Raw genomic sequence first — 11,237 nt, 5'->3', positions numbered from 1 at the left:
GTATCTGACACAGTGGGGCAATGTAACTGGCACTGTGGGGCATGTATCTCACACAGTGGGGCAATGTAACTGGCACTGTGGGGCATGTATCTGGCACAGTGGGGCAATGTAACTGGCACTGTGGGGCATGTATCCGGCACTGTGGGGCATTGTATCTGGCACTGTGGGGCAATGTAACTGGCACTGTGGGGCAATGTAATTCGCACTGTGGGGCAATGTAACTGGCACTGTGGGGCAATGTAACTGGCACTGTGGGGCAATGTAACTGGCACTGCGGGGCATGTATCCGGCACTGCGGGGCATGTATTCGGCACTGTGGGGCAATGTAACTGGCACTGTGGGCCATTTTCAGTGGCCACACCCCTTCTGGAGCGTGGCCACACCCCTTCAGGTGTGTGGCCACGCCCATTTCTTCGGCGCACGCACATGCCTCTTTTTATGTGCTTTTTTTTTGGGCGGGGGGGGGCGCCATTTTACATCTTGCCCTGGGCTCCAAAAACCCTAGTTACGCCTCTGCATACTGTACCCCGGGCCCTCCTTTATCAGGGCCCCCCCCAGCCCGAGCACACTTATATCACTAGCTTTCCCTCTTAAGCAGCAGCAGAGCCAGCAGCCAAAATGCGATCAGGACAGTATGCAGTGCAGGCAGAGACACAGGAATATCATATTTCATGAGCTACCAACGGCGCTTTCTGACCAGAGGCCAGATAGGAGGGTGGACAGAACTGTAAGTGACACAGGCATCCCAGCTTCTCCTCCTCCCCACCTCGGTGTCTGAGTCCTGTGTAAACTGTTATGCAACTAAATCATTTGGGTCTAGAGATGGAGCAGACACACACAGAGAGTCCTCCTGAGTCCTGTCCCAGTGTGTAAGTAGTACAGAGGCTGCTGCTATTCTTGCATGTGACAAGATAAATTATTTTATTTTTCTATGTGTATTTTAAGGTTAAGTTGTCTTTGTTCCACTACAAGAAATCTTTATAAAATAGTTGCCTTTCATTCAGGTGGAGCTATAAACAGTACCCAGGCATTATTCAAATATTAGTTTAAAACTAATATACACCATTGGTTTAAATTTAATATACACAATCCATACCTCCCAACATGACCCATTCCAGGAGGGACAATATGCTCTCTACCCGGACTTCCTTCTTAATTTATGATTGCAATCACCTGTGTTGTAACACCTTTCTTATCAATTAAATAGTTCAACACAGGTGACACCAATCATATATTAAGTGGGAAGTCCAAGTAGAGTGCATTTTTTCCCTCTCGGAATGGGACATGTTGGGAGGTATGCACAACAAGACACCCAACTGACTTTTCAAACAATTAAATATCCCCCAATGACAGCTGCCATGTGGCATCGCATGATAGGTACTACCAATCATTTCTGCTGTACTGTACAGCTTTCAGCCGTTTTATTGATGCTTGATATCGAATGCTTTTGTTGAAAATAAGATAAATGGATAAAAACACGGGGGCAGGTGGGGTGTAATTCTCTTGAACGTAACTCGTGCTCATGCACCTATTGCCACTCAGGTGCGCATATTGCTATAGTTGCAACTTCACATCTTTTTAAATGAAGGCAAATTGCGCCTGGGATTTTGGGCGCTACTGCAGCCACATCTGCAGCGGCCCCTCTCTGCTGTACTTTCTACCTTGGATAAATCCACAGATCATATTGTCCATGATTATCATAGCAGCACAAGGGCATCTGCAATCATTTAACTCCATGCTTGAACCAGTCCTTTTGGTGACTGTGTATATAGAGTAGCGAATCCCTGGCTAGTGCTCTGCAGCTTCCCGCTCCGCTTCCCACGTGGAGTGGATGGAGGATGAAGGGATGGGGGGGAGTTGTAGTGGAGACAGAGGAGGAGGGCTGCGGGCCCCTGCTACCACCACAGAGAGCAGGGAATCACCTGTCAGCCTGGACCTCTCTCTAGATGAATGAGAAAGATATGCAGCACATTGCAGTCATCCCCCTCTTCCACTACATCCCTCCAGCTACTGCACACAGTCACACAGTGTCTGTGCAATGCCAAGAGTTCTCCTGGCTGCGCCTATATGAATTGCAGTGTGACAGAGAGTAATACTGCAACATGCTGCATGCTAGAGAAGGGATTCCCATCCAGTCAGACAGTGGAACACCAGCCAAGAGAGACCCCCTCCCTCATTCATTGCTCCTACACTGCAGTAAAATGGATTTTAATCTCAGAGCTGCATGCCTGTAACAGGGGTATGCAGTGCAATAACCTCCCTGGCCATTGTGCATCGTGTGCAGGGGACCGTACACCTGTGCCTGGGAGGGACGCAGCCCCTATGCAGGGGACGTTAGAGGGCAATGTATCAATCTGGCGGAAATGTGTCTCTCCTCTATCCTCTCATCTGCAAACATCAAAGGGAGCAGCTTTGTTACCGCAACAGCAAATAATCCCCAGTACAGGCAGTGATCAGAGCTGGGAGGGGGGAGAGGGGCAGTCTTCGAGCCCCCCCAGATCAATATTTGGCAGGCTTGCTGCAACTTGCTGCAGTCTGAGCAGGGGTAGTAGGGTGCCTGGGAAGTGAGTGAGGAGGGCAACCCCCAAATATCTGTCACATGTGCTTCCTAAGGAGACCTGGAGCATTAGTGAGCAGGATCTGCTGGAGGATGCTGCGGCAAGTGATTCACAGAGGGCTGAAGTCATTCTTCTACCAGCTGGGCTTGTTTGTCAGCAGGCACCCGGTCTTCTTCCTCACCCTGCCTGCAGTGCTCACCATCATCTTCGGCTTCCTCTTCCTCAGCCGCTACCAGGCTGAGAGGGACCTGGAAGCCCTGGTGGCCCCCAGCCACAGCCTGGCCAAGATAGAGAGGAGCCTGGCCAGCAGCCTCTTCCCCCTGGAGCAGTCCAAGAAGCAGCTGTACTCAGACCTGCACACCCCGGGCAAGTATGGCCGGGTGATCCTGCTGTCCAAGCCCGGAGGGAATCTCCTGCTGCAGGCTGAGCACATCCTGCATATCCACAAGGCGGTGCTGGACATGAGGGTGAACTACAGGGGTTACAACTACACCTTCTCCCACCTGTGTGTGCTGGGCAATGAGGAGAAGAGGTGTCTGCTGGATGATATAATAGCAGTGCTGGAGGACATCAGACAAGCAGCCCTGTCTAATAACTCAGCAGCCAAGGTGCCTGTCAGCTACCCCAACACTAAACTAAAGGTATGCCCCACACCTGGCTGACAGGTGTCATGCATGTGTATGTACTGTAGCTTTCCCACACACACACACACACACACACACACACACACACACACACACACACACACACACACACACACACACACACACACACACACGTATGTCTATCACAAGTGTCATGTATGTATATGTAGCTTTCCTGCACAAACATTTGTCTATCAGGTGTCATTTATGTATATGTAGCTTTCCTAAACACACATATGTATTACAGGTGTCATGTATGTATATATAGCTTTCCTTCACACACATACTGTATGTATTACAGGTGCCAACACACACACACACACACACACACACACACAAACAAACGTATTACAGGTGTCATGTATGTATATGTAGCTTCCCTACACACACACGCGCGCGCGCACACACACACACACACACACGTATAACAGGTGTAATGTATGTTTATGTAGCTTCCCTATACACACACACACGCACGCGCGCACACACACACACACACGTGTATTACACAGGTGTCATGTATGTATATGTACAGTAGTTTACCTACACACACACATATGTATTAGAGGTGTCCTATGTAGATGTAGCTTCCCTACACACTCACACATACACACACTCATGTCTAACATGTGTTAAGTATGTATATGGAGCTTTAGTACACTCATGCATGTGTGTCTAACCTGTGCATGTATGTGTAGCTTATACACACACACACACGTTTAACACATGTCATGTATGTACAAGTAGCTTTCCTGTACACACACGTCTACCAGGTGTCATGTATACATACATAGTTTTCCTATACAGACACACAGGCGCATATATAGATGTGCGTATGTTTGTATGTATGTGTAAAAGGTATCATACAATATATGTACACACATGTATGTCTAACAGGTGTCAGGTTTATACGGGTGGTCATCAGGTTGCCGGCGGCCGGGCTCCCGACGACCAGCATACCGGCGCCGGAATCCCGACCGCCGGCATACTGACAGCTTTTCTCCCTCTTGGGGGTCCACAACCCTCCTGGAGGGAGAATAGATAGCGTGGCGCGCGTAGCGCACCACCGTGCCCGCAGCGTGGCGAGCGCAGCAAGCCTGCAAGGGGCTCATTTTCGCTCGCCCAGCTGTTGGTATGCCGGCGGTCGGGATTCCGGCGCCGGTATGCTGGCTGCTGGGAGCCCGGTCGCCAGCATACCAACAGCCTTTCTCCCTCTTGGGTGTCCACGACCCTCCTGGAGGGAGAATAGATAGCGTGGCGCGTATAGCGCGCCACCGTTCCCGCAAGGGGCTCATTTGCGCTCGCCCAGATGTCGGTATGCCGGCGGTCGGGATTCTGGCACCAGTATGCAGGCCGCCGGGAGCCCGGCCGACGGCATACCCTACTACACCCGGTTTATATATGTATACCAGAAATCAGAGGGCCGTGATATATTAAAGCGAAACGGGGTCAAAGTCTTATTTATATTTACATTAGCAGGAAAAAGTTATAAGATGTAATGACTGAGATATCTATCTATCTATCTATCTATCTATCTATCTATCTATCTATCTATCTATCTATCTATCTATCTTTATACTGTATGTCTCAATGTGATACCATCTAAGAGCATGGTGTGATATAAGTAGGTTATTTACTGTACACAACCCATAAGTAAATGCCGTGTAACAATGCTTCTGTACAGTACAGTGCTCCCATACAACGCTGCTGTCCTGTAAACATTCCTACTTGGCGTGTAGTGTAAGGATGTTTTATTTTGGAGCAGCACGCAACTTGTGTAGCTGTGTTTATGTGGGCTCATTTCATAAGTTACTATGAAAGACTTGGCAGGGCTGGGAAAGTTGCAGCATACAGAATTCAATGCAGAGGAATTTTACTGTTGGAATTATTATTATTATTATTTGTAGTGGAAATACAGCATTATTTTGCTTGTCCCTATACAGTGCGATCAGTCACTGTGAATTGTGATGTCAGAAATAAATGTGCTGTGCGCTGCGTAGGATATATTGTGTGCACGCCGCTCACTAGTGATCAGTTACAGGGTGCCCTTGATGCTGCTGTTTATTCGCTTGTTGTTGTGCTCTCTGGTTGCTGATTGCAGCACCTGTGATCTGTAAGCAGCCTGTGTATTTTGGAGCGATCTCTGGAGGGTTGTGACTGCACTTCCGCAGCATCTCACAAGTGTGCATGCTAGTGTCTCTTCCAATTTTAATAATGCAAATGCCGGCTGTTGGCAGTATATAATATTACATCAGTTCATGGCTTAGTTCATTAATTGGCATTGAGCGCCTCCAATTTATAGATTTTAGTAAGGCTCCTGAAACTTGTCAATCAATAAGAGTGACATGTTCCTGGTACCACACAGATCTATTATGTAGTGACATATTTCTACTATATGCTGCATTGACATGTGTGACAAGTGTGTCCTCCAGTCAAACATTATTGCCGCTACTTCCTACCTACGTCTGTGTGATTATACTGAAGCCCTGGGATACTAGAGTGTGAAGTTAGGGACCGTAGTGCAAAGCCACATTACTAGGTGTCAGCCACTGGAATAAAATGCAGGATATTGCTGCTGCAGAGCGTCACTCACTGCATTCCCTGTTTTATGTATGGTTATATGGACGTTACATTTGTCTGGTTTGTGTCTGATTACATCGCACTGTAAGACATAGGTCTTTTGTGATTGGCTCCACTGCTTTGGTCACATGTGCTGCTTCTCCACTTGCGGCTGATGGGTGGTGTAACTGGGTGGCAGCACGTGGCTGAGATTACCCAGGGTGTGTTGAGAACATGTTGACGGAACTGTGGGCTGTGGTTTCAGGCGAATCTCTTGCACCAAAGATAGCGCTGGTGCAAGTGCACACTGATGACGACTGTATGAAGCTAAATGTAAAGATAGGGTCAGATCAGCCGCGTAATAATAATAATTATTATATTTATATAGCGCACTTCCTCCAACAGGACTTTACAGACATTAAAAAACAATGCTCATAATACAGAAGATTTAGGTAATACAGCAATAGACAAGCCACACAGACATAAAAAAGAAAACCTAGAGTGCACAGTAAGCATAATGCAGGATTGGTTCATGAGTTTTGGGTAATAACTTCCACAGGTTGTCTATTCCACCCTCACAAGGTACCAGAGGAGGCAGCCATCTTGGCCACACTGTAGGAGGCCTCTGTAGGAGATAGACGTCTCCTGAATGCATTTGTCAGATCCATCTGGTTTGCTGACGAATCTGAATTGGGAGCTCCATTAGACCGCAACCGCAGAGTACAGGTAAAGAGCCTGTCCTATTGCCCGGGTATACCATGAGCCCACACTTAACAAAGTAAAGCTGTCACCCTCCACCTCTTGTTTAAATATCTTGTATTTACATGTGTAGGAAATAGGGGAATAAGTGTGCATAGCCTGCATTCAGCAAGAAACAATCCCTGCCATCTTTATGTTACGTAGTAGTCTATGAGCTTCCAATGAAAGTGAGTAAATTAATTGTAAACCACGGATATGAATCCACAATGCAGTATTGGCACTGCACTTGTGCTGTAGGGATTCATTTTTGCAGCCATGGCTGCCGAGACATCTCACGAACCCTGGTGCTAGAGAAGGGGCGAAACCAAGCATTGCAGATATCTAAAGAAGACCACAGTTGATTGGAGATATCCCTCCATTTCTGACAACAAAAGCATTCACCATAGGTTTTTATGTTGGCTGCTAGACTGTCAGAGTTACCAAACCGTGGAATGCAAAACATTCCGGAGCTTGGCCCCAGCGGCTAACGACATCTGAAGATGGCGTTACCCCATAATTGCCTGTGAGCTCTCCATCTGCCCCCACCAACTCATGTGTAGTGCATGTGCTAGACCTGAACACTGAAGATGATGGAAGATATATATTAGATATCACTCAACTTCCAGCTCTTATCAGGGACAGCTTTTTATCGGAGCCCGTGTCCCGGCAAGGGAGTCAGTATGTAATGCCGGCGGCAGGGAGCCCAATGTTCATACATAATACCGACGCCGGGATACCGATGTATGGAATCCTGGCAGGGGTGAGTAGAGGCTTTCCCCCCCCCCCCCCCCGCTCCCTTACCCCCTAACCCTTTGTTTCTGCAGCCTAACCCTAACCTCGCCCTTAGTGCCTGACCCTAAACACCCCCTGGAGGTGCCTAACCCTAACCCCCCCATCTACGCCTCCTATACCTAACTGTCCCTCCCCCGCTGCCTGACCCTAAACCCCCCCCCCGCACCCTAACCCCCGTGTGGTGCCTTAACCTACCCTTCCCTCTTCCTGTCCCTAAACCTAACCAGCCGTCTGTTTTTATGGTCGAGATGCCGACTGTCGGGATTCCAATGGGTGTCGGGATTCCGCCGTCAGCTTTTCGACAGCCGGGATCCCGACAACCGGCATCTTAACTGTATCCCCCGACAAGAGATTGTTGCTAAATTTGCATTAACATTTTCACTTTTGGATAACTGCTGCTGGTAATTAGCACCGCATTGCCCTGCTGCGACCGGTAGTGGTAATTTAATAGGCAGCATTTATTTTTCTGCCCTCCAGCCACCAACGAGTGAAGAGGATCAGGGGGATGGAGAGGGCAGACCCAGAGAGCAACAGGAGGTAGGGAGCGTAGAGCAGAAGGGAGGGTCTGGAGATTAGGAGGTAAGGGACGGAGAGTAGGAGAGAGGGGTTGGAGAGTAGGAGGGAAGGGATGGAGAATAGGAGGTAAGGGATGGAGAGTAGGAGAGACGGGTTGGAGAGCAGGAGGGAAGGGATGGAGAGTAGGAGGTAAGGGATGGAGAGTAGGAGAGAGGGATTGGTGAGTGGGAAGGACGGGACGGAGAGTAGGAGACAAGGGGGGAGAGTAGGAGGGAAGGGACGGAGAGAAGGAGAAAGGGGTTGGAGAGTAGGAAGGAAAGGACGGAGGGTTGGAGAGAGGGGTTGGTGAACAGGTGAGAAGGGACGGAGAGTAGGAGAGAATGGTTTGAGAGCAGGAGGGAATGAACGGAGAGTAGGAGAGAGGGGTTGGAGAGTAGGAAGGGAAGGACGGAGAGTAGGAGAGAGGGGTTGGCGAGCAGATGGGAAGGGACGGAGAGTAGGAGAGAGGGGTTTGAGAGCAGGGGGGAGGGACGGAGAGTAAGTGAGAGGGGTTGGAGAGTAGGAGGGAAGAGACGGAGAGTAGCAGAAAGGGGTTGGAGAGTAGGAGGGAAGGGACAGAGAGTAGGAGACGGGGTGGAGAGTAGGAGGGAAGGAACGGAGAGTAGGAGGGAAGAAACGGATAGTAGGAGGGAGGGGTTTGAGAGCAGGAGGGAAGGGATGGAGAGTAGGAGGTAAGGGATGGAGAGTAGGAGAGAGGGGTTGGAGAGTAGGAAGGACAGGACGGAGAGTAAGAGACAAGGGGGGGAGAGTAGGAGGGAAGGGGGGAGAGTAGGAGAGAGGGGTTGGAGAGTAGGAAGGAAAGGACGGAGAGTAGGAGAGAGGGGTTGGTGAGCAGATAGGAAGGGATGGAGAGTAGGAGAGAGGGGATTGAGAGCAGGAGGGAAGGGACGGAGAGTAGGAGAGAGGGGATGGAGAGTAGGAAGGAAAGGACGGAGAGTAGGAGAGGGGTTGTCGAGCAGGTGGGAAGGGATGGAGAGTAATAGAGAGGGGTTTCAGAGCAGGAGGGAAGGGACAGAGAGTAGGAGAGAGGGGTTGGAGAGTAGGAGGGAAGAGACGGAGAGTAGCAGAAAGGGGTTGGAGAGTAGGAGGGAAGGGACAAGAGTAGGAGACAAGGGGTGGAGAGTAGGAGGGAAGGGGGGGGGGAGAGCATAAGGGAAGGGATGGAGAGTAGGAGAGAGGGATTGGAGAGTAGGAGGGTAGAGACGGAGAGTAGCAGAGGAGAGGGGTTGGAGAGTAGGAGGGAAGAGATGGAGAGTAGCAGAGGAGAGGGGTTGGAGAGTAGGAGGGAAGAGATGGAGATTAGCAGAGGAGAGCGGTTGGAGAGTAGGAGACAGGGGGTGGAGTGTGGGAGGGAAGGGGGGGGGGGGCAGAAGGGAAGTGGGCAGAGGGCGGGGACTGGAGATACAGATGCAGTATATTATTGTGGGTAATGTCCCGAGTGCTGGCAACTCACACTGGGACATTACCATTTGACGACGCAGATGGAGACCAGGATAATTTGGAGAGTTTGTACTTTCACAATAAGCAGTTTGTATGGGCTGGAGAAAGCAGCTGCTTAGTATAATATGACAAACTATGGTATCTGGCTTAATAGATACTGGAAAGGTACTTAAGCATCTTCTACCATTAGAAAAGAGTAATAAAACGTTTATCACTCGTTGTTCAATGGGGCCCTTAGCTTTTATTATAGTGTAGCTGTGTCTCTAGGTGATACGTTTATAACAAGTGTACTGTGATGCTGTTTCTAAAATATTGTACATAGTTGCTGATGGAAGTATTTTGGATCTGTCCTTACAATACACATTTATAACAATGATATGTTTTATAGGGAATCAGTATGCGTTACCGGTGGACGGGATGTGGCTGTCCATATCCCAACAGAATGCCGGGATGTGGACGCAAAGAGTTGCCTTGCAGACTCCCTGCGCTCGCCACAGCATCTATTACCGCTCTATAGGTGTCTAGACATCCATGAGTGGGAATAGCCCTGCTGTGGTGGGATTCTGGCATTGGTATCCTGTCCGCAGGGCTCCAGACAGCCGGCAAACCGACTGCATCCCGTTTCTAGAATACTGTTCTGCTTAAAAATGTGGGTTCTGTACTGTGTATGCTGGGTGCTATACTGATGGGAAAGGGGTGTAATGATGTGGGACATGTATGTCAGGTGCTGTACTGATGAGAAATGGGTGTAATGATGTGGGACGTGTATGTTGGATGCTGTACTGATGGGAAAGGGGTGTAACGATGTGGGACATGTATGTTAGGTGCTATACTGATGGGAAAGGGGTGTAATGATGTGGGACATGTATGTTCGGTGCTGTACTGATGGGAAAGGGGTGTAATGATGTGGGACATGTATGTTAGGTGCTGTACTGATGGGAAAGAGGTGTAATGATGTGGGACGTGTATGTTGGGTGCTGTAATGATGGGAAAGGGGTGTAGTGATGTGGGACGTGTATGTTAGGTGCTGTACTGATGGGAAAGGGGTGTAATGATGTGAGACATGTATGTTGGGTGCTGTTCTGATGGGAAAGGGGTGTAATGATGTGAGACATGTATGTTGGGTGCTGTACTGATGGGAAAGGGGTGTAATAATGTGGGACATGTATGTTCGTGCTGTACTGATGGGACAGGGGTGTAATGATGTGGAACATGTATGTTGGGTGCTATACTGATGGGACAGGGGTGTAATGATGTGGAACATGTATGTTGGGGTATAATGATGTGGGACATGTATGCTGGGTGCTGTACTGATGGGAAAGGGGTGTAATGATGTGGGACATGTATGTTGGGTGCTGTAATGATGGGACAGGGGTGTAATGATGTGGAACATGTATGTTGGGGTGTAATGATGTGGGACGTGTATGCTGGGTGCTGTACTGATGGAAAAGGGGTGTAATGATGTGGGACATGTATGTTGGGTGCTGTACTGATGGGAAAGGGGTGTAATGATGTGGGACGTGTATGTTGGGTGCTGTACTGATGGGAAAGGGGTGTAAAGATGTGGGACATGTATGTTGGATGCTGTACTGAAGGGAAAGGGGTGTAATGATGTGGGACACGTATGCTGGGTGCTGTACTGAAGGGAAAGGGGTGTAATGATGTGTAACATGTATATTGGGGGCTGTACTGATGGGAAAGGGGTGTAATGATGTGGGACATGTGTGTTCGGTGCTGTACTGATGGGAAAGGAGTGTAATGATGTGGGATGTGTATGTTGGGTGTTGTACTGATGGGAAAGGGGTGTAATGATGTGGGATGTGTATGTTGGGTACTGTACTGATGTGAAAGGGGTGTAATGATGTGGTACATGTATGTTGGATGCTGTATTGATGGGAAAGGGGTGTAATAATGTGGAACATGTATGTTT

The 11,237-nt window shown here is 49.0% G+C and overlaps 1 protein-coding gene across 1 annotated transcript in view; it reads left to right on the top strand.

The window, feature by feature from the left end:
* Positions 1-1,349: 1,349 nt before the first annotated feature.
* The window catches only part of PTCHD4 (patched domain containing 4), a 236,274-nt gene continuing 226,386 nt past the window's right edge, over positions 1,350-11,237 (top strand). Inside the window, exon 1 of the mRNA XM_063915252.1 lies at positions 1,350-3,199. Within this exon, the coding sequence (XP_063771322.1) occupies positions 2,600-3,199 (600 nt within the window). The 5' untranslated portion in view covers positions 1,350-2,599. The remainder of the gene's footprint in view (positions 3,200-11,237) is intronic.

The sequence above is a fragment of the Pseudophryne corroboree genome, chromosome 4 (genome assembly GCF_028390025.1).
Source record: "Pseudophryne corroboree isolate aPseCor3 chromosome 4, aPseCor3.hap2, whole genome shotgun sequence".
NCBI lineage: Eukaryota > Metazoa > Chordata > Amphibia > Anura > Myobatrachidae > Pseudophryne > Pseudophryne corroboree.
The sequence above is the reverse complement of the archived record's forward strand: the minus strand, read 5'-3'. Positions and strand labels throughout refer to the sequence as shown.